The sequence below is a fragment of the Battus philenor genome, unplaced genomic scaffold (genome assembly GCF_028537555.1).
Source record: "Battus philenor isolate CCGP_79_NKW_IND1 unplaced genomic scaffold, ilBatPhil1.0.hap1 SCAF_12, whole genome shotgun sequence".
Classification (NCBI taxonomy): Eukaryota; Metazoa; Arthropoda; class Insecta; order Lepidoptera; family Papilionidae; genus Battus; species Battus philenor.
Window position 1 is genome coordinate 3,845,656 of NW_027181674.1, and position 25,154 is coordinate 3,870,809.

General features: G+C 33.5%; 1 protein-coding gene across 1 annotated transcript in view; it reads left to right on the plus strand.

Annotated features, from left to right (window-relative positions):
• The window catches only part of LOC137932930 (sodium- and chloride-dependent neutral and basic amino acid transporter B(0+)-like), a 31,168-nt gene extending 27,887 nt beyond the window's left edge, over nt 1-3,281 (plus strand). The window contains exons 8-10 of the mRNA XM_068776620.1: nt 528-744; nt 1,350-1,606; nt 2,670-3,281. Of these exons, the coding sequence (XP_068632721.1) occupies nt 528-744; nt 1,350-1,606; nt 2,670-3,122 (927 nt within the window). The 3' untranslated portion in view covers nt 3,123-3,281. The remainder of the gene's footprint in view (nt 1-527; nt 745-1,349; nt 1,607-2,669) is intronic.
• The last annotated feature ends 21,873 nt before the right edge of the window (nt 3,282-25,154 follow it).

Below are 25,154 nucleotides of genomic sequence, written 5' to 3' on the forward strand. Positions count from 1 at the left end.
AGAGTTCTGTGATCCAAAAAGTTCAGTGTATACCTTGCAGTAGGCGCCTATCAGCCGAAAAGAAAAAAGATAGAAGTATTTATTTTATTCCATAAATCTTTCCTTTATTTGTATTAATTTGGTTATAACTGAAATTTTTTCGTTACTATGATCAGGTTTTTTTACTTATACTATAATTGTGTGAATAGTTTAGTTCAAACAAAATATTTTTCTCGCAATTTGCTTATTCCAAATTTTACAAATTTTATAAATTAATCAATTTCATTATCTTATCTTTTAATTTAAACATAGTTTGTATCCTTGGCTTAAAGATTTAAAAATGTTGACTGTTAAATAATCAACCTTATTATTAACTTGTTTTGATAAAAACAAATTAAACTATTTTCAAACTGTCTAGAGGAAAAGAAAACATTTGCTAATCTTTCCAGAATAATTTAAACTTCTTGCTTGCTCCATTTCATAAAATTACTTCTAGTAATAAGCCGAAACTTAATCCAAAAATTCTCTTACGAAGTTAACAATTTCAGTTATCGTTACTATTCCCCGTATACGACAAGCTCCACCGCTTAACTGGTGATCAATGGAGGTTATACGCTTCAGCTTCATCAGCAATTGGCACAGCCCTGACCGTAGCAATACTCGCAACCGGCATGAATATCGTCGCCCTGTTAGACGAATTAGTGGTACCAGTCCTTGCAGTATTCACAGCAACAGTCGAAGTGGTTGGATTTGTTTACATATATGGTAACATTGTTTTATATTTACTTGAGATAAACTATTAAGGTTATTTAAAAATAACACTAAATACTTTTTAAATAACAATTTTTTAATTTATTACTATGTAAAAATATTATTAAGTAAACTTAAAAATATATGAACAAATAAATTATAACATTGGCTTAAAAAATACTCAATAGATCAGTTCAATAAAAATCATCACCGATCACAAGCGTACAAGTGATATGTTTACGATTGTCATGTGTATATACGGTGTCTATATGACATTTAAAAAAACAGACTTTTGAACAGTTTTTTACTTTTACTCAAATAAACAAAATTTGTCTAGAATAAAGGGGGCTGCGTGCCGATATGTCGCCAGGCAAGAATGCTGATTAACTTTGTTAAGAACCTCGGAAGAAATTGGATGCAGGCCACCCACAATAGCTCTTATTGGAAATCTATAAAATAGGCCTATGTCCAACAGTGAAGGTCCTTTGGTTAAAACAATAACGATGATGAAAGATGAAACAAACATTATGCGATTGAAATTAAAAATTAAAATATCTCCTTCGAGTTACAAAACGACTATCGGAAAATTTATCTCTGTAATATATTTTTTTTATTTTCAGGTTGGTTCTACCTTACCATAGACATTCAATTTGTCACTGGGAACAGATTACCAAGTTACTGGATAATAGCCTGGTGGTTGACACCGTTCGTGCTTCTGGGAATGACCGGTTGGTGGCTCAGGGCTCTGCTACGGGCAACCTGGGGGCAAGGTCAGACTCTTTGGCCCCTGGTCGGAGTATTTATTACAATGATTGTCGTGATGGTGATATTTGCGGCCATTGCTGTGGCGAAAGAAGAACAATTTAATTTAATATCCGTAAGTTATTTCATATTTTACGAAAATCGACGTTTCAGCCTATAGACGCCCAAAACAAGACGTAGGTTTCAACTAAAGATATCTATAGGAGGATTAGTAAGAAAAGGACTAATCTATAGCTACTTCCGCTATGTAGCAGTAGTCGTGCAATAAAGTGCACCGCCCACCAGCCCGCTGATAAGTGCACATGCGGCAAACAATGCGAATTACACAACTATCACCGTTAAATCACTCAACACGTGTTTCACCCCTCCACGGAGCATTTTCGGGAGTAATATTACACTATATCAGTGGGCTGGCGGGCGGTGCATTTTATTGCACGACAACTGCTACATAGCGGAAGTAGCAATATATTAGTCCTTTTCTTACTTAGGATGGACTTCCACAAAGTAACGCCTGAATCTATTAGATATGGGAGGATTTACCTTAATCGCCACGCTTGGCAGGCGGGTTGGCGGTCGCAGTATTCTGGTATGCAGAAGATGCTGCTACCCATCGTCTGGAAACTTGTTTATGAGAAGTGCAAATCTTATGTAATTCATGCAGTGTAAATTATATATAAGATGGAATCGAACCCGCGACCTGAGATAGCAAGTCTCAGATCTTTGCAGTTAGGCTTCTAAATATATAAACAATATGTAGGAGTCGATTGTTAGCACCGACAAATTGTAACTATGTATATACTCTTATCTTTGTGCAATAGCGTACCAATACCTTAAAGGCAATAGCCGCCAATGAACCTAGAGTTATAGGTAGGTGTATAAATACTGAAAAATAATTCAAAATATATGAAATTCTATATGTATCTCATTTGTCAGACAAAAGATTTAAGCTTTAACATCTGTTTCAATCAATCCTCCTGTATAAGTTGTTCACTCTGAAATATGTTACAAGAATTTATTTTTATTGTTTAAATTCGATAGACCAATAACCTCTGGCAATACAGTCCACAGGGACAGATAATAAACAACATTTTTATTAATCTTATTATATTTCATTATATAGTATATATATTATCTATATCACTGAGAAGTTACAGTTATATATTTAATTGTTTTAACAGAAAATAGCATCAGCTTTCCGACCGTCGCGTCTCTGGGGACCAGAGGAGCCAATAGCCCGATATCTATGGATGTCGCAACGACAGGCCAACGAAAACGGAGCAGATATTGATACTACTTCTGATCATAATAATTATTCTCATTTAAAAAGCAACAAGTCAAAAACATACGAAGATAACTGGCTCACCTCCGATAAATACCAAAGATCTCCTCAGTTTCTAACTAAAAACGGTGGATTTGACAATGGTAACAATAAAGAAATAGGTCCAATATACGCTATTCATACTATACCTAGGTTTAAAGATGTTGAAAGGGAGAAAGATGAGAAATTTCGTTCGCCGAACATATGTATAGCAAGAGATCAACTCGGTGGACAAAATAAATGTAACTGCAATAGACATTTCACTCTTAACGTTCCAGATTTGAGAAACACAGAAGTATCGACTAGTTTGTAAAACTTGTAAACTCACGTACAACGAATATATCGTCTAGTCCACGTATTTATAACCGTACGAAGAGTGAATAGAACGTATTGTAACAAACAGTTACTTCGAAACAAAGTTCTTCTGTCCGAGTTAAAATTAACAATGTATAAATGTATAACATGAACAAAGTATGCGATCAATGTAAATCAATTAAAATGTAAATTATTTATTTCTTTTTTTTGTTTACCTTCTTTGTTGATAAATTTCGTTTAACAATGTTACATTTGAATATTGCAGTCGTATTATATGCATCTTTTTCGGGAGTTCACAGCCATGGCCAAAAATATATTATCCCATAGCAAAACGTGACTAAATTAATAAGACAAAATAAAAATGAAGCTACTGATACTGATAAGCGGATATTACAACGTCAAGTAATAGGACCTTGTTTATGTCGTCGGTCTATCTAGTGCAGAGCCTCTCGGCTTGGGATGCCTTCCCAATGGATGGACTGGGTCTGATACGGGTAACAAAAAATCGGTCCTATTGGAAGTCTATATCGGTCATTGTAGCAATTTTTACGAGAGACTTATTCCCTCTAATGGGCGCCCGTCAGTTAAAAAGAAGATGAAAAAAATTATATAATATTATTATTAGAAGTGATAAGAATCTCCGGTTTTAGGCTTTACTTGTATGAAATGACTTGGTACGTTCGTTAAGATGGAGATACAGGCTAAAACCTGTTGAAACTCTCATAGAGTTAACATATGGTATTTAACTTCATAACATTGCATGTCTCTAAAAATTTCGTAAAATGATCGACTGTCAACAATTTGTGAAGTAACTTCGGGTAATGTTTATAATAACAAAAGAACGTGAAACAATAGATGGATACTTATTCAAAAAAACTTTTGAAAAATTGAAAATCATAGTTTCAAAATCTGCAAATGTTGAATGAATTCAAAAATGTCGTTTTTTTTCTTCATGGCTATGTCATAATGCCACGAGAACATATTCATACATCTACAATTTTGTTAATGACGACTTTGTAGACATTCCTTATTGAAAGAAGAATAAAGTCTCCCTTTTCTTTCTCACTCTCTTTGTTTCTCGACTTTAATTCAGACAAGAGACTCACTCGAGTTCCTTAATCAGAGGTCAAATGGATCAAGAAGATATTTAAAGCCGTGCCTTTCGTCCGATCTGATCTTTGCATTCAGCATTTTCTAACGACCTTAAAAAGTCATTCATCGACAAATTAAAAAAAATGATAGTAAATATATTATAAAATAGGTCATGCAAAAGTATTTGTATTCAATTCAATGTACAATATAATGTTTCATTCGTCCATAATGAAACCGCAAATTTTGCGGTCAAACTATGATTAGTTTTAAATATATTACGCAAAATTTTCATACGGGCTACAAAGCAATTTGAAATACGAACTCAATGAATAGAGAAATGACGTTTTGGCAAATTAATAAACATATTTTGTGAAAGAATAATTATTTTTGTTTTAAATAACTGTGAAATTATTGTGCTAATTATTTATTTTTATTAATTGTCGCTTGCAAGGGAGTAACGAGTTATTGAAAGTCCAGAGTCCATCTGTCATCTTTACTTATCTAGGAATCCGATTAACACGATCTTCTGGATATATATTTAGTCGTATCAAAAAGACAAAAGACGAGCTCAACAACAACAAACAACGACCTCTGGTAATCAAATATCAGGGGTAACCAAATTGCGGCTCGCGAGCCACATGCGGCCCTTTGAACGATTATTTTTCGCTCCGATTGTTTGTCAAACTAATTCAATATTTAAATTTATACTATGTTTGATCCTGAAAAAACGAAAAAAATTAATGGCGTGATTAATAATTATTATCATAGTTCCACCATAAAATTAGCGAAATCCAAATAACGATCATAATTAAATAACCGGTATCTTAAGTATTTTTACGTGTGATTATATATCTAACTTCAATAAACATATTTTGTACTCTTATTAAAATAATTTTAAAAAAGTTGGTTTAAAAAAAAAACATTCTTTTATGTATGTTTTACAAGCGTATTAAATTGCGGCTTGCAAAACATTTAAAATTTCGAAAAATGGCCCACACTATCAAAGAGCTTGGCCACCCCTGCCTGTATGCATATTAGTCTAAATTTTTTAAGCTAAGAAATTATGGAAGCGGATTTAAGAATTCAATGAATAAATAATTAACAAAGGGGACTATCTTTGATTTTATACGACTATTTGCAAAGTAAATAAATTTATTTGTCTTAGTCATCCATTTGCAAAATGGTGTACTGAAGTTCTTTCCTTATTACGCCTACAATTCCTCGTGAAGTAAACGTACATCCGAATAAGCAATCTACAGTGATCAGACTAATTCAATAGCAATACATTTTTATTTGAAAGTGATTACTGTAGAATCTGTGTTATTGAAGGTTTGAACCCTTTGCTAGAAAAAGTGTGCGCTTAAATGTCATTTGTTTTTTAAGAATATTTGATTCTACATTATTCCAGATTCCTCGAGAAAGTTATTTAACTTTTATGCATAAACAACAGGATATTAATAATAACTTACCTGTTCTGGTATTTTTCTTTTATCAATGTGACTACAGCTTTGATTTTTATACTAAAAAATATAAAGAATCATTTGTAAACGCATACCCAATAGGAAAATAAAACTTACAAACAAATGCTTAGCAGAGGCCGGGTGGAAAAAATGAAATATTGCTAAAGTTCTATCGTAAATCAAAACTGCAAAAAGAGATACGCGCGAGAATGTCATAAGAAATCGTATTTTTTTTTCTTAGAGAAAAAAAGAAATGCTTCAAAATATAAATTATTTCTTCACCTCAAATTTATATGCAGGTTGATAGCTTATAGTTATAAAAGTTTTTAACGGCTAAATTAAAAAAAAATAGGTATATTTCCAATGAACCCGTATAAATAAAAACTTTACTCTAAAATTTTTAAATAAAATGATTTATTTAGGTAAAATTACGACTGGCTAATAAATTCTTGCCCTACAAAGTTTGCAGAGATAGAGTAAAAATTAATTTTGATGTATCGTATCCGAATTTTCAAATCGCTCTTTTACCATATTATCATTGCATTATAAAATATATCTTTCAATCGATTGATATTTGAATACAGTTCACTATATATATATATATATATATAGGGTGGGCCATAAATTTTTGCACTTTTGAAACATGTGTAGAAATAAAAGTACAAATGCTATTTTGTTTATGATTTATTTACCGTAATTATCATTTATTAAAATTAATTTTTTAAAAATTATATCGTCGAGATGTGCTCCGTCTCACCGTTGGCACTCCTGTAATCGACTACGTAAACTTTGGAAAACTTTTTTTGTTGCTATTTGCAAAAATTTTTGGCCCACCCTGTATTTGTGGGTACTGCTGAGTGGGGCCCTGTGTCGAGTACAGCCCTGCGCTGCGATCGGCTTACGCGCAGCTCGGCCGGCTCTGCGCGCACTCTCATTCTCAGTCGGCCAATCTTCCAGGCGCTAAATGTATGACGCTCGCGTCATGATTCTAATACTTTTCGATTGTAATTTCTCTGTATTTAATTATTTGGCTCGACTAATAAAACTTGTATATCATTTGTGGAGATCTTTAGTTCCATTCCAAGAAGACAGAAAACACATAAGGACTGCACATAAAATAACTAGTCAATTAATAATAGGAAAAATAGAATAAGAAAAGTGTAGTAATGTATTAAGAAAGCACAACCCAAAGAAAACTGTGATAAAAAAAGCGATGAAAGCAAGAAGGAATGAAAGAACAAAATAAAAGATATTGTAATGGAAATAAGGTAAGAATAAAAGAAATTGAGAAGAATGATAGTGAGTGAAGAATAAAGATGAAAAATCTGAATGACTTAATTAGTAAACAAAGATCCTGATCCCAACTAATTAAGGGTACGAGAGGCCTCCAATAGTGGGGGCCATAAAAAAACATAAGGAAACTATCTCAATATATCAATTGATTGCAAATGTATTTATCCCTTTAAACCTATAACCAAACAGGCTGTTCATCAAACGTGTTCACATCCAAAAGTTTCAATATTATTTTTAGGTACATTTTTTAAATTTGGAACACATGCTGACAAATGGTTAAGTTTTAGATCGTAGCAGCAACCTTACTCTACGTGACTTACTAATTGCGGTTGCTTGTTTTTCTTCGATCTAATAAATTAAGAGGAGTTCGTTTGGATCAAGTCGTTAGAGAGATTAGTGGTCGTTATAATTTTTGTTCAGTCTGCCCCAAAAAGGTTTAACCGAAATGGTGTGGAAATAATTAAGAATTCTCTATTGAAAAATAGATAGATTTCTGAACTTTGTTATATATAATTACATTTTTTATATATATCATTAGATATAAACATTCACAAAAAGTGTATCTTTTATTAGAGTTCATAAAATTAGTAACTTCTTCTCTACCGACAGTCTCCCACTGCAAGGCATCGATCTCAGTCAAAGATCGACACAACGACGTGTTTTGCGCTGCTCACATCAAAGGACTTCGCCTTAACTATGTTGTCAGTCCGTCTAGTGGGGGGGCCTATCCACGCGGTTTCGTCACTTTAGGACTTCTCACGCCCAACGGTCATTGTACAAACTACACGTCTAACAATACACCTTTTCTCTAGTAACTTGTCAAAGGTCATCTGTACACCTCGACTACCCAAGACGTTCTACGTTGCGCTTGCCAGTCCATGATGCGTGGTAGCCCTTTCTATTATATAAATATATATATATACATACATACATATATATATATATATATATATATATATATATATATATATATATATATATATATATATATATATATATATATATATATATATATATATATATATGTATGTGTGAAAGAGAGCCATAGCTCGTTGAACGACTGAGTGATATTGGACGAAATATTTCATAGTTTAATTTGCTAATGCTATCCGTTCTAATATTCAAATTGATACAAAACATATGTAATATACTTTATGTAACATACATTGTATACGTTTTTTCATACTCAAATTACGGCCTAAGTACGAAACGGTCGTGAAACAAAGTTAACGAACCACGAATGTGTGCACAGGAATAACCGAATAGGTCGGATTGCAACAATCCCGTAAAATGCTATAAATTTATCGCGTGGTCCAAGTTAAGAGCAGACGACGAACAATTAATTAAATTGCAATACTTTCTATAGTACTCTAACACGCCGTATAGTTTTCGATTGTTCAATATTGTCAATACTATTACACATGAATACAAAATTCAAACAACACGAAACTCCTTTAAACTAGATCCCTTTCTAAAAATCATCGCTGTAGTGCGGCTTAACCGCATTACAATACTTAATTTAGTAAACGTTTATTGTTACTCTTACATAGCATGTATTAATTTTAAGTTTAGCAAACTATACTTTTTGTTTTACTTTCTTTCCTCTAGTTATATTTTTCTGTTATTTCTTTACTTTCGTTACGTTTAATGATAATGTGGCGATGTGTGTGTCTATGTTGTTTTGTTATTTACAAATTCTGTCTATATATTGCCATCCATATCTTAATTAAGACGTCATAGAGCATTGAAGGCGCTAATCCGTAGGCGAAAGCTTTAGTTCGTGGCGTTACATTTGACATTCCAACAGTTATAATTGTTTCACTTGATTCGTTTATTGTCATCGAGAAATACTCTTGTCAAAGGAAAAATAAAGGATAAAAAATGACTTTCAACTTCACCAGAGGGTGACTGAGAATTGAAGGCAATAACCAAGCTAAAATGTTACTTCGGAAGGGACTCTTAGTTCGGGCCATTTGATGTTTTAGCGATTATAGTCGTAGCTTTTATTTTTTAAACATGCTAATGATTAGCTTAATACTTACAACGATATTAATAATATTATATCATGTTTATATTTATATTTTTGGTATATTTGCATATTAAAAATGTAAAATAAATTCGAATATTGTACCATACCAATTTCGGTTTAACCGCGCCGTTTGTATTAACTTGGGCCGTGAAACTTTGTTCGAATTATTCATTGCAATACAGGGTGAAAAGGCCATGACATAACTTCAACAACCCCGGCTCTGGGATCACTAATTTGGCGGCGCACAATGCAGCTTTTTTAGCTTTCATAACGTCGATAGCGAGTCGAATGCTGCTTCTGTTTTCGATCAAGTTATAATTAAATTTAGATTCTGTAACCACATTTCCAATACATATTGAAGTAATTTTGTGCTCATAAATTATATATTTCAATACATTTTAAAACGTGTACGCAACGAGTTACATAATTTCATTTTTTTTTCTTTATGAAGTTGTCGACTTTGCGACAAGTCAATATTTGTCAATAATTGTCATCATCACCAAGGCATAGGTCTCTCTTAAAGATAAAACTTATTGCCAATCACTCTCCATAAAGTAATTAGTACATTATTTTTTTTATAAGAATGCGACTAGTCAAGAACTTCTTGCATAAATACTATTATCATTTTTAAAAATATATTTTTTTCAATATTTGGAACAGATGCTGGCTGGTAAATGTTTAAATTTCACATTGTATCAGTAACCTTAGAAAAACACCAACCGCAAGGCATAGACTTCCCCGAAAAATCGCGATAATGTATCGTTCCTGATAAATACCCCAAAAAAATCATGTGCCATCTGTCTTCACTAATACAAGTCTTATTTCCCCACAATTAGAGTGTATAGCATATAATACAAGTCACCTGATCTCGCAAATTTTGGTACATCGATGTGCAGATACCAAAAAGAAACGTGACGCATTTGATCGATAGAGTTTTTTAATAATTATTTATGTTTTTATTGTCCTACAACATTTTAGTAATAATGTGAGAGTATTTGAAATGTAATGCTTTAAAATACACTAGATATTTTAATTAATTTCACTCTACCTTTTTTATTAACATCAAATAATTGAGTTAATAAAAAAGTTGAGTTATAAAAGTCGGTGTAACCACATTGTAAGTTCACATATTTTTTTATATTTTATGAATGTATAATTGTTTTGACTCTGTGTTTGACACTAATCGGTGTAACATAACTCCTGAAGATGCCCCGTGGAGGGGTGAAACACGTGTTGAGTAATTTGAGTAATTTGGCAGTTGTGTGATTCGCATTGTTTGCCGCATGCATACGCAGGCTGGCGGGCGGTGCACTTTATTGCACGACTACCACTGCATGTGCGGAAGTGGCTAAATATTGGTCCTATTCTTACGTATAATTGTTTGGAGATATTTTTAACATTTCGGCCGACGGAGCTGAAAATATCTCGAGTGGCAAACACGAGCCGGTAGACGCAGCGTGGGCAGATCCCTACTTGGTGGACCGACGACAAGTCGCGGGAAGTCGGTTGGTACAGGCAGTGTTAGTTCGTTTTGTATGGCGATATTTATAGGAAGTCTATGCTATTTTTGCTACTACTATATTCCTTTTATTTCTATATTTTAGTGTTCGTTTTATTTTTACCTATTGCATTTATTACCACCTTCCTGCAGTAGCTGAGGAAGCATTCTCTCTCCCCTTCGTCTTGCATGATGGCCGAGATATTCCTTTCCACTATCTTTTTGCCCATCCGGCATTCGAAATCTGCGCGCAGTCTTCCGAACGCCGGACAGTGGGCTACAAGGTGGACCACGGTCCGGCGTGTACAGTCCAGACCTGTACAGTCTATGCTTTGTAATAGGCGTCTATCAGGTGACTATTACATGATAATTCTAATGATTATTTATTACAATTACTTATTATACATTTAACCGACAAAATCTGTTCTCTTACTAGAATAAAAAAGCGGTTTTGTATGAAATTAATTCCTTGGTTGTTCCCATAATATTTACATATGTTTATCAAGTGATACATGACTTCCACCCTCCGTGCACTAAACTTTCCCAGTCCCTCTTTTATCGTACCCCTCGTTTTATTTTTACCGAAATAAATTGGAATAAATTGGATAAAAATGTACGTATTATTAGCGAATGGTAAAAGTTATTGCGATTTGCTTTATATCCTGCGGTAGAATTACCCGAGCACATTATCGAAGCAAGCGCTCTCGTCCCACCCACCGGTGCAATAAGATAGCTAAGGTCACATGACAACGACAAATGAGGCCGTAACTCACAACTCTCTGCCTCCCCTCAAGATTTTCTTATACACCAGTTATTACATTTTACCTGCAACGCGGCGTTATTAAGTCGGCCAACGATGAGTTTTTCTTTATTTTTCCCGCTCATAAAACCAACGGCATGTGCTCAGAGAGCGACATTTACTTCGTAATAACTTTTATTCAGCTTATGACTTTAAACGTAAATAACTTTTAAAATTTAAGATGCTTGTAGAAATATTTTTCATTATAATAAACAATAAACTGATAAACCGTCGAAACTTTTTTGGTACCAAAGAAAATTAATTTCAGAGTCACATGAAAAATTAAAACGTTTTATATAATTAAAGCTTTATTTATTGTATGATTTAGCACAAGGGGTATGGTAAACAAAGACTGTCTTATACATTGATTTTTGTTTGATTGTTTTGACCTCTTTATTAATTTTGAATGACATCAACATTACAGATCCCAAGACACGTATTATCTACTCTGGGGTGTTTTTAAAAAAGATAATAGTTATTTATACTGGTTTTCACTCAGTTATTCCTTTTTTAATCCACAAAAAAACTACTCTCATAGAAAGGTTGTTAAGTTTTCGGATTTGCAAACACTTGGTAATTCATTTTTATGTATATATCTCGTATCTATGTAATTTCGGACGTTGTTGATAGATGGAGCTAATAGTCTATTATCTCATGTTATCATTGGACGCGGTTTCTTAATTATTACGTAATAAGGACCCCATGTATTGGTAACAGAGTATAGCTTGACAAAAATCCAATCCGATATTAAGAGCTGTGTGTGTGGCCTTTTTTATAATGCACCGATTAAAAACAAGCTTTCAAAATTTGTATTTATTTTTACAAAATAATTAAAAAATATGCAAAAATTGTATTTTAATTAAACTCGCGTTTTTATTAATATTGTTAAGGATGCACTTCTGCTAATTTATAATAAGTTAATTAACTCCTTTGCAAAAAAAATCTTGAAGGACTATTTAATGAATAATTTGAATTCATTCTAGACAGTCAGTTATTTTTGTTCCAAAAGTTAAATTACTAAATCTTGTTTTGGAGCATAATCTCAAAATATAACAAGACCAAAAAAATTTTAACTGTCGTTTTTCAAATTTAGAAACAGTCTTTCAAACAGAGTTTGGTCAATTGTAATTTGAAAATAACAGTGAGATTTCTTTACCATGCAGTTTTGATATAGGGGTGTAACTTAATCAGTTTTGAATCCTTGGACATAAACTTTAGAAGAAAATATTGAAGCAAGTGAACTATGCTTTTGTCAAATAAAAAAATCTAACGAAATATAACTTTTTGTTTGCGTTCAAGAAATATCTTAAAAAAAGGTAAAAGATGCTTTAATATAAAAGTGTGAGAAAGAGAGAACAATGGAATTTTTTTTTAAATTTAGATTAGTAATAACTATTGTTACAACAGTTTGCTGTAGTTACTTAACCTTTGCATAAGTACAATACTTAAAATTTATATCTATATATTATGTATATATCGATTACTGTGTAATTGGGTAACTAGGCAAGAAAGCGTCTGTGTAATAAGCAACAAATTATTTTGTGTGTAAATAAAATATTCTCCTACTTGGGGCCTCATTATCGTTCAAATAACTGAGCGAGGTGTGAGCTATGTTCAGGATTTCTCTAGGAGATCGAATCAGGAAGGAGGATATCTGTGAATAGACAAAAGTAGCCTATTATTATTAGAGTTGCAGTGAGCAAGCCACATAGCGAAAAAAATAGCTGCAAAATCCACTCCTATTGGTTTCTATTATTTCAATGTCTATTTTTATGAAAAAACTTAAAATGAAACGTAGATTTTTTTAATTAGTGATCGAACAGCTATTATCCCACATACATAGATTATAATAATCAATTATTGTAATTTACTTAAAGACGGTATCTAAATCTATTGGGTGCATCCGTTAACATATTCTGCTTTCATTTAGTAAAAACAAAAACACACAAAAAAAAACGGTTTTATTGAATTAAAGGTGTTAGTACCAACAGAGACTAAGTGACCAGTTGAAACCGGTCACAAAGAAACCTTCCGTCGGTAAAACTTTTAAATTGACAACAAGAAATCTTTCTTCCTATTACTTCCCGGCGGGCACTGGCTGCACTTTGTTCGTCAACTTTTAATAGACTTGCGGAAATTAAATTAAAGGTATTTTACGAGGCGTTAAGTAAATTTGTTATAGTTAAAATAAATAATAAATTTGTTAAGTATTTACGCCATTAACAGGTAGTGTTCATACAACCAAAACAACTAAGCTGAATAACATTCGGGAAATTACGAAACATTTTCTAGTTCAATATCCATCAGAAATTTTTAAGTAAAAATCTACGACCTATTTGTGTTAACAGTGTGACTTACGGCACAAAAGAGTGTTCTTTCACTTCGGGCCACATTGGAAAACTCATGATCGCTCAATGGATCATAAAGAGAACTATGCAAAGAAAAAATCATTAAGATCTAATAAGTAATAAGAAGATTCAGAGAAGAAAGAAAATAACTTACAAAGCGCAGCGAATTGTTAAGTGGAAGGGGCTGTGGACAGGTTACATCACGCAGAACAGGTAACTGAGGGGTATTTAAGGTTGTTGAGTGGACACTACGGACCAGCATGAACAGCGTTGGACATCCATTCACGTGATGGATAGGCGACCTTGTTAAGATCGTTGGAAGACCCTATATGCTACTTGATTTCAGTCGGTCCTATTCGAAATCTATGAGGAAGGTATTTGTTTAGCAGTAAAAGTTTTACAACAGAAATGAGGCTGAAAGATGATGATATTCAGAAAACAGTGCAAACAGGTTATAGTTTAAGATAACCTAAAATAATTTCGTAACATCAACTACAAGAAAAACCATAAAGATAATTTCAAAAGACATAATACATGCCGAAAGCGCACCTGAATGTTAGAAGAAACTTTGCAAAGATTATCTTAGTGATCTCCAATCTTTATTTTATTGCTTCTCAATACGTTTATGGACATATATTATATGTTCACAAAAACAAAAAAATCTCAGTGTGTATATAAGTGTGACTAAGCTGTAAATGACTTCATTAAAGAATTGTGAACGATGTGTTCGCCCTCAGGCAATTTTAACGTTTTAATAAATATTTTCTACTCTTCTTCTTTTCAGCCGATGGTTGCCTACTGTTAGGCATAGACCTTCCTCAAAGATCGTCAAGATGACCGGTAGTCGATCCACCTAGTGGGGGGGGGGCACCCACGCCGCGTTTATAGGTTGTAGCAATGTACCCCACTCACTGCCCTTTTACGAGCAATCTTGGTTCTTTTGCGGACCTCCTCATTTCTAATTCGATCTCGCAGTGAAACTCCGGTCTTAGTCCTCTCCATCGCTCTTTCTTTGTAACCTTGAGCCTACTAATAAGGCCTGTTGTAAGTGATCACCTCTCGGATACATTGTGCCGTATGTGCAGATGGTAGGTGAAAGATAACAGCGGCAAGGTAACAGAAAAAAAATTATTTAAATCACAAGGGTAGTGGGCAGAAGACCTGGTCTGATTTTACATCGCAGCTCGGTACTCCCCTGATGGTGGTGGTAGCCAGCTTCGCGATCTCCTAGGACTGTTCAGGCGGCAGCAAGTCGAGAGCAGGGGGCGCCGGTAGTTCATAGGATGTGTTCGTTCCGGTGCAAGATGAAATCAATTCAAACTCAATTATCGGAGGGTATTTTTAGTACAAAACTTGCACCTGTGAATAAATGTCACATTTGACACGCTGACAGTAAACCCAGAGATGGCTTGCGATGAAGTATTTTTTTTTTGGTTAAAATTTTAACTGAGATTTATGGGATGTTGCAACGTTAACTTGCAACGGCACATCATATGTCATCACCGGCAACAGTGGTCAGAGATCTGCGTCTTCAAACATTGCAGCATTTTGGACAGGAAGAGAAGAACCTAACATTATTAAAAAACTCTCTTACTCTTACTGTGTTTATTTCGCCTTCTCAGAGACATTTATTATCCGAACAGGTGGTAGACTTGACTTGGTGTCAATAAAAGATGTAAGCCATTGTAAATTGAATAAAAAAAGTTGAATGTATTAAAATTTATGAGAAGAATACGAGGTGGCGTTGATTAATCTTGAACTCTTGGAGAATGGAGATAGTGATGCACTGAGTCCATAATTTCCGCTACACTCTTACCCAGCTTCCTCGTTTTAAATAAAAGGCTCTCCCATAGATTCCCTTTAAGGTCTTGAAAACGGCCCTCATCCAGCGACGACCTTGAGATCAGCGGTTCGCCCAGTAAGTGGACATCCTACGATACGCGCGCCGGTCTGTGGTCTCCACTCCAGAATATTAAGTTCCAAGCTTCCATCCAGCATCTTATTTCCAAGGTGTCAATGCGTGTTGATTGTCTCTCTTCCGTCACATGGTTTCTGCGCAGTAACAATGGAAACCCTATACCATACAAATATTATTTTTTTCAATTTAACTCACGTTGCAGGAAACCATGCCGCAAAATATAAATGGACTGAACGCTACTCACACCCCTATAACCACAAAAATAAATGGCTCGTAACTACGAAACGCTATTAAAGTTTCGCGATACATTACGCCGTGATGTGTGAAATATTTTCGTCCGTCCATGAAATGATTTAGTTATGTCCCATTTATCAAAGGTAACTGTCACGCACAACCCTCTCCGCAGCGGCGGGCTGAGTAACAAATTTCATTTCTGTGACACGGAAAATAATGGCGAATATAATTCAAATTGTCGACTCGATATTAGATGTCTTAGAAATAAAACGTCGCTAAAGCGGTTGTGTAGAACTAAGCTAAACTCGCGGGATATCGCAGCGTAAGATCAACGCGATGACCTTTGATAGAATTTCAGACCTTATCGTGGACGTTTATCGGCTGGTATGATGATGAACGAAAAGTCCTTCTTCATCTTTTTTCCATTCATCCTCTAAAAAATGAAAGGCCTACAACAAAGATATGTTATCGACTTTCCAGAAGACATAACGACTATAATCTAAAACAAAATCAAGTTTTAACTTGATTTTCTTCTTGAACTTGATCTTGAAGATGTATCTTACTCTGACAAAACCTAACCTTCTTTCTCTAAAAAGAAGGACAGCGTATTTATTTATTTTAAATATGCATGCCAAAAGCAATACACAATAAATAAGTTAATAAATAAGTTTTTATTAGTTTCTTATAGCTCAGTAAATAATAAAATAAGTTGCCTTCTTATGTTAACACAGCCGGTAAATACAGCATGCGAAGGCAGCGCAAGATTGATCACCGAGACGATCTTTGAAGGAGACGTATTTCTGTTGAGCGTCTACTGGCTGATATGTAGATGATGATGATTGTAGACAAACTCGGCTTTGACCACATATGACAGCTTATATCTAAACTTAAATAACTTAGATATATAATAGATATTGCCACTTGTTAGGAAAGTTTTTATGAATCATAGATATAACTTATGTTGAAGTTCTTGCAGCCACTCCTCCCGGCTTTAACACTTTCCGAAGCGATAGACAGCTTCACATAAATGAGCAACTAGTAATGTCAGCTCGACATCAACGGCAGCTTAAATTGAGGCTCGGGCACCTTTAAGTCAATAAACTAAACATTTATTAATTAGTAAGTAAATTGATCGTTCTGAAATACATAACTAATTTTTTTTCTATCGGAATGCGAGAGATCAATAACTTCTGGCAGTACAAATTCTATCGTTAAAGCAAGTACTTCATATGTTTTTTGCGTAATGAAAAACTGTTGTTACATTTATATAATATCTACGTCTATAATAGATACTACATTTGTAACTCGAAACCAAAATAAATATATTACTTAAACTGATCCAAAAAATGAGTTTGTGGGATAATCGTAATGATTTCTATGTTTACTAAACTCTGTAAACTTTGCATAAGTTATGTTGAGCACATAACATACTAAAACAAAATGAAAGCTTCAGCGCCCCGGAAATCAGGAATTTCAACATCATATCCGCTGTATACCGGCGACTTCCGGCGACCCGAGCCTCTCACTTCCGCCGACAGCTAGTAATGGAATCTCTAGGTAAGTGGAAATGTCTCTATGCTATGTTTACATTTGGTCTTGGCATGATGTTTACTTTTATATATATATATAAATATGGAAGGGGATTGGTTATTGTTGTAAAAGCCTTCAAATGGTAAATTTATAGCCTTTTTTCTGTCAATTAATATTTGAATATCCTAAGAAAAAACGTTTTCTAAGCTCGAAATACTACATATAGAAATGATATTAAATCCAATAATTTTTTTTTCTCTATGAATATGTTCTTGGGATTCCTAAGCCTCGCAGTGGGCATCTATGGGCTGAAACGACGACAATGATGATGTATTCAAAGTAATAATTGTTTACTATTTAACTCTACGAAGTTTGTACGACCAAAAGTTAACGTCGAATACAAATAGAAATGATAAATTAATTTAACAGGTTTTAGAGTGATCACTATATTTTTATTGACAAATGAGATGAACGCTTAAAGCTTATAGACTTATAACCAAACATCCTGTATACACAACGGTTGTCTTTTATAACGAGTTATTTTTTATCGATATTTCTGTCTAGATATGAAGATTTAATCCTTGAATTGAGGGCGTAGTCGTTTATAAATTTGCCTAAGCATACGAAATGACTCCAAATATATTTATTACAAAATAGAACGTGTAAAAGTAATAAAAAATCACCCCAAGTAGAACTAATTTATCAAATTACAAGGTCCAATAACTTTTTAGTCTTAATTCGACATCGACTGGTACAAATTGTGTTAACGCCGTGAGATCACAAGACTGATCCAGATTTCATTTAGATAATTGAATGAGGATCTATTCTTTCAGAGAAAAGGTTCGACGCGTGCAGCGGCAGTTGGGGCTACTAAGTTAAAATTGGTTACTTGGATTAAATTTGAATAATTTGCCGCAAAGAGGGAGAGACGGTCCACGTTCTGTAATAAACTGACTATGGACTTTTACCCTAATTTTGGTTGAACATAATTATGAATTATGGCGTCTAGTATATTATATATTATAAACCATTTCTTCGTACTTTGTTGTATTTTGTTGTCACACTGGGTTTTTTTTTAAAAGCATCCTATATGAAAACCACCGAAATACTTATTTCTGTCGCCGTGCAATATTTTTATTTGTCATATTTTACTATTTTATTTAGTCTCTCATGTTTATGAAAAATAATATATGTGTCAAATAAACATGTATCAATTTTTAGAACAAAATTTTCCGCGTTTTTCTATCTACATATGCGTGCATCGAATAAAAATAATGTCATCATCATCGTCATCGTCATTTCAGTTGTAGGATGTCCACAGCTGGACATTGATATTACAAACTTATTTTTCCTATAGAACCGGGTGTACTCCTAAGTTGCTCCTTATTACATCATCTACCTGTCAATATAAGTCCCGTCAAAATCTGTTCAGCCGTTTCAGAGATTAGCCGGAACAGACAGACAAAAAAAAATTGTTATATGTGTTCAAATGTATGTAGTAAAAGTGGTTATTTCAATATTATAAACAGACACTCCTTTTTCATCTATTTTTATGTATTGATTAATTTAAAAAAAAATTAAATTAGCAGCTGTGGTGTACGTAGCGGAGCAAAGATTCCTATTATACGGGTAATTTTAATTTATTTATACAAAAAGCTTATTTCTTTATTTTTCTTGGTATAATATATTCAAATTTGAAGTATGCCAGATAATTAAAATTTTTAAATGAATAGCGGTCACGGTATCGACGTGAGCTCAAGAGTATAACTAACCAAAACTGAAAAATAATTTAGGTTATATACTCTCAACTAACAAATAATTGTATACCTCATCTATTACAGTCTGATATAAACAAAACTATACGTAAATATGTACGTATAAATAATTCTTCATCACCAACACTTCAGCTGTCAGAGCGTCTATTACACGATATAGGCTCCTTAATAGATTTACAATTAGTAAAAGTAACCGATTCCATTGAAAGCGTCATGCATCAAATGTTTATCGATGACCTTAAAAAGCTCGTCTGATCACTTTAAGGGTGGAAGTCCTATGGTATCCTTGCCGCTCGTGGTCCACTCTAGAACCTTAAATCCCAGTGCAGAGCCTACTTCCAGTTCAACTTAACTTCCGCTGAGCCATTACTTTCATTTCTCTACATATCTCACTTTCAGTGCATTAAAAACCCATTATATTAACAATATCACATTTTTACTTATGAAATAATTCCTAATGACTTCAAGGACGATACTGTGATATTCATTCGTGTATTGTATCTGTATATAAGATTACGTACACCATTACATAGGTTTATGTAAAAAAAAATTAACAAATCTTTTTCTCTCTTTTGTTTAAAATTTAATTACAATGATTTATTAAACGTATACATATGAAAACTATAATATTTTAATAATAAAAGCAAAAGCTACTTTCGGTACGGTTTCGATCTAAAGACCGCAGCTGGATTACTTGGCGCTAGTCCAAACATAGGTGCTGTCTCAAACAGAATACGATAAACAAATAATTTAGCGTATCGCATTCTTTAACACGTACGGGAAATTGTGAAACATTTATAAAGTAGAAATAAAAGAAATCTTGAATTCCTTTGTTAATCTATTTAATTAATGATATTGAATCTATTTTCTATAAAATCTATAATTAATGACCGTCTTAGAAGACAGTATAGTGGCTCGCAATGCCTTTTATGCAATTTCTTGAAATAAATTCTTGGTCAATTCAAATCTGTTGAGGATGGAATTTAAAAAAAATTCCTTCTTAGCTTACCTTTACCTAGCTATAGGAATATTCCTAGCAAACATCAAATATGTATAACTACCATTTCCAAAGATATTGTGATGAGTTATTACATATGTGAAAATCTCTTATGTATGTTAATAATTATTGACATATATATATACACACACACTTTTACACACACACACACACACACACACATATATATATATATATATATGTTTATATATATATATATTTATTTATATAGACTTTTATGTTATTCTTAGTCGTGCACTTTTATCAAGTGATCTTAATCATGTTCCGGAACGATCTGGCACTAGTGCTATTCGTCACCATGTATCTCGGTATTTAGCGAAGGGAGAGCATTCATTTATTAAAATATTATTTAGTACAGGTTGGCAAATTTTCTAATTCATAAGAATCTTTATTTATATTCTCTAGTCTTGGAAAGTATAGAATTAAAAATACGCAAAATTTGTGCAGGAATAAAAATAGAATAACAAAAAAAACATGATAAAATCCGTGTTTCGTACGAAGTAAAAAAGAGAATTTTTTTTTTTAAAAAAACTTGGTTATATTTTTATTTCACGCTCCAAACGCAGCTTTCGAAGCCACACATAGCGAAACGCTGACTACCGTTTGATCCTTTCCGTGGAGGTGTGATTAATTCCGCACGTTTACCTGATCTGGCCCGACAGTTAACCCCCGTTACGCATTTGCTAACAAGAAGACCCTTTTTTTGGGGGCTCATGAAGATAAATCCGGATCCGTGATTAATGGGGTCTTTGTACGTTACTCTAATAAGTTATGTGGAGGCATTAAACCGATGTAATTGCATTTTTTCATTTAAATCAACGTCGAAAAAAAATTAAATATAAACTGAGCAAATATTCCTTGTTTTTATCAAATTTAAGTTCCTTGTGAGATTCTAGCTGCCCCTATAGATTTTGTACAGTCAATATTTGGGTTTTTGTATAAGTCGTAAGAAAAATATACGAATTTCAGTGTGATAATTTTTTAATAAACAGGAAGTTCACCGATCTTATTATAAATCTATGGCAGAGATTTATGTCCAGTTGTGGACATCTTACGACCAAAACCACGATGATTACTACTATAATTTTTTTAGTTGTTTAATACATTATTAATTAAAAACGATAACTGTAAGTTTTCTATTTTGTAAACTGCATCTTTAGTAACTGCAAGATAAATGATATTTTGTATGTTTGTACATAAATATAAATTTACACACGCCTTATGTGCTTCAATTTATTCTATATTAGCTCTGCTCACAACTACGTCCGCGTGCAATTTTAGTTTTACTTTTTTTTTTAGATTAATAATTTTCCCAAAATAAAATTATCCTCAGTTACACCTTACTACATCGGCTTCTTCCCAGTTCACTCAAAATCGGTTTAGCTATTTCAGCGATTTTCCGGAACAAACAGACAGACAAACAAAAAATGTAGTTTTGATAAATGCATGCGTATATATATTCATATGCATGTAGTAAATCCAATTTAATTTGAGACATAAGAACATAAGAAAAGTGTTATTTTAATTATTAGGTGAAGGGAAAAGTTGAATGGTATTTAATCTGTTACATTAATACAATACAATACAATGTAAAATACAATATTATTAAACACAGTTTTATGTAAATATGTGCATTATTTTATAACTGCATAAGAATAGTATATAAGCTCACTTGTCGCCATTTGTGGTTAATATTCGGGTATTAATCATAAACGCGCGACAGGCGTCGGTTGCGCCGACCAGCTGAGCAGTTTGTTCTACATTGTTCTCAACAGTTCGGATCTAATTAACTACCAGTCAATAGCAGAACGCCTTCCGACGTAACCCAGCCAAGCGCTGGCAATTACTCGCCAATTAATTTTGCAATAAACAAGCGAATAGGCTATGGGCATCGTGGTTAGCTGTAGACGTATGTGGTACGGCTAGTTTATTAGTTATTCGACTTGTGGTTGTTCGTTACCTTTTAAATAAATACGACACTTGCTAATTGCAAATGTCATATATCTCCCTCTACATTGTATAATTAAAGAAAACCCTTTTGTTGTTTTATTCACCGAAAACAGTTTGAAGAATATTCGAAAACAAATTTAAATTACATCGAACTTTGAACTACTTCAGCCGATCATAATGTTTCTTCATTAATTTATTTTATTTACACTTTTTTGTACACCATAGATAGTAACTTAAAAAAAGAAATAATTCATTAAGAGGTACAAGAGGCGGTCTTTTCTTCATTGTTGTAGATTTCCGTGACGGAATTGACAACAAGCGGTTTCCGTTCTATCCTGTGTGCTTTCCTTAAGACAATAGTAATGTGTAGTCCAGTTACTGACTCGACTTGAATCGACAGAGTAGTAAGTTATCGTCCTAGTGGATTGTCGTGGTTATTGCGTGGCCAAAATAACTATTAGGGGGAACGGAAAGTAAAGTCGTTTCTGTCGACATTACTTTCAGAGAAACCGATAGATTAATACCGCTCCAGCATTGAAAATTTGTATACGGAAATTTGTATAACCCAGTTTAACAAAAAATTGCCCCCTGTGGGGCGTGGGCCTCTCGTTAGAAAACACTGTTCATATCTCATTTTCACACGTTTTAAAATGACCTGTACGTTGAACACGTTGTACATGTTGAACACAATAAAAGAGCTACAAAATGTAATGTGTGTATTAAAATTGTAGTGTAGTTCGAACAATATTTACCGTATAGTTTACGCATAGGTATCACTTACAAATCCTTGTCTATCTCGATGAGGGAAATGATGTGATTAAAATCCATTATTATCATCATTTCTGCTGCAAGACTTCCACTGCTAGGCATAGGAGATATTTCTTCTTTAAATGATCTTAGTAATCGATCACATCACTCAACTAATATATAAGTGCACACGTCTTTAGTCCACTATTTAATGATTAAGATTTTTACAAGTTAATAATAACGAGATGTAAAACATACCTTCACAAAGACACAAAGGCATATTAACGAAATTCTAAATAAAGATACTTGGATAATACATACAGTTGGAACTCGAAGTCTCGACGTCGAGGTACAAGTGGAAAGGGGGCATAAATTTTTTATAAGTTTCCACAGCGCACTTAAGAGAAATACAGCAAAGTAAAGTGCCAAAAGCTTAACACTAAAGTTTTAAGTGTACGGGGGAGTGTGAAAAAAAATTATATTCGTATAACAATAGTTGCTTATTATTACTATTTGTTTCTTATTTATAATTATAGTGTCGAATTGACAATTATATATTCTTGTTAATCGACATATTATCGATTTATTATACATTGATTTAAACTTAACAGCATACAGTTCCGCAATTGCAAAACAGGAAAAAAATTGTAATATGTGGTACTTACCGTACTACTCAGGTGGTGTAATAATACTACCAACAATAATTGATTACATTTACCTTTTTAATCTATTAATAATATTAATATGAACTCGTATTTTCGTAATTACATTCGAATATTATTACATAATTATTTTTATAATTTTTACAACATTTTGTGAGTGCAAATCCATTACCATTCATAACTGTCAAAGATTTTAATTTAATGTTTTTATGAACAAAGTAATTCTGAATTTTCATATGAATCAAGAAATGATTTTATTACACAGCTCAAAGTAAATACGAACATCACAGTTAAAAGAGAGTTGTTAGACGCTCATATGTCATATACAAGTAATAAATCTTTTACGACATGTTTCCTTACCGGAAACAGATGCGAATAGAAAGCGAATAGACAGCACTTCCGGTAAGTTTATGCTCATTCGATATTTCCATTAAACAGGTTTGCAAAATACGTATAAAAAATTCTGAATTACGTTTCTATAAACAAAAGCCCTGACTCGTCTTAGGTAATCGACATTTGACGAGGGTTGCCCGACACCTGTGCTGGGGTAGAATTAAAATCTCTCACAGTCGGTTACATTATGAAATATGTTTTTTTTTAAAAAACGACTGCGGTAAGGCAATGAAAATCGACTTTATTTTTTAGGACATCTATAATTAAATCAGCTGTCGCTGATGTTAAAATAGAGAGTAGTAGTGTATCAAAAATTCTTATTAAACCATCATCATTTCAGCCGCAGGGCATCTCCTGTTAGAAATTAAGCCCCCCACCCCCCTCCCATGAAAATTAGCCTCCAACCCCCCCATTAATCTCCAACAGGAACGGCTGGAAGCGGCCTGCATCCAGCGTCTTCCGACGAACTCAACAAGGTAATTTGTCCACAATGTAAGCGGAAGTCTTCCGGTCTACTTGCCAGTCTGTGGTCTTCACTACAGAATCTAAAGAGTCCAGTAGCCATGTGTTCTGCACGCTACATAACCTGTCACAGGCACCTCAATTTGCCAATCAAAACTTCGTTTCCTTTAAATCACAAAACAAACAAACATTTAAATCATAACAAAAAGAGTTGGGTTTAATTTCCAATACAAATGGCGTGCGTTTTTTAACGAAAACATTACATTTGTTTAATTAATCATAATGTACACCCATCGTTTTAAATCTCTTTCTTTTTTACTATATTACACATGCTCTAGTGAATATTGAATGTGTAGTGATCAGATAACTCGTTTTAATTTACTGTAATTATTAATATAATTTGTTTATGAGAGCGCTATATTACCACGTTTAAAATAAAGTGCTACTGAAACCGCTGTACCGCGCTGTAGGCATGCACGGTTATCGGGGTCGTGTCGGGGTCTGGCCGCTATATTTTGTCTTCGGTTTACCGTCAACGCTTGCAGTGGCGGCGCTCATGCTTATTTTCTTCGATTTCCACCTTGCAGCACTTTTCTAAGGCGCGGTACAGCGGAATCGGTAGCATAGAAATGCATACGAAAGAGGTACATACTTTCGGTGAAGCCTAATAAAGACTAGTGAATGTTACGTTATAAATTCCATTGCGTACATTATTAACATCTGAGTTCGTGTAATACAAGAATTAATTGGTTTAAAAAGTTGTTTAACATTGTGCAACTTGCATAGAAAAACGTAATTATTACAATAAAGTGTAATAAACTA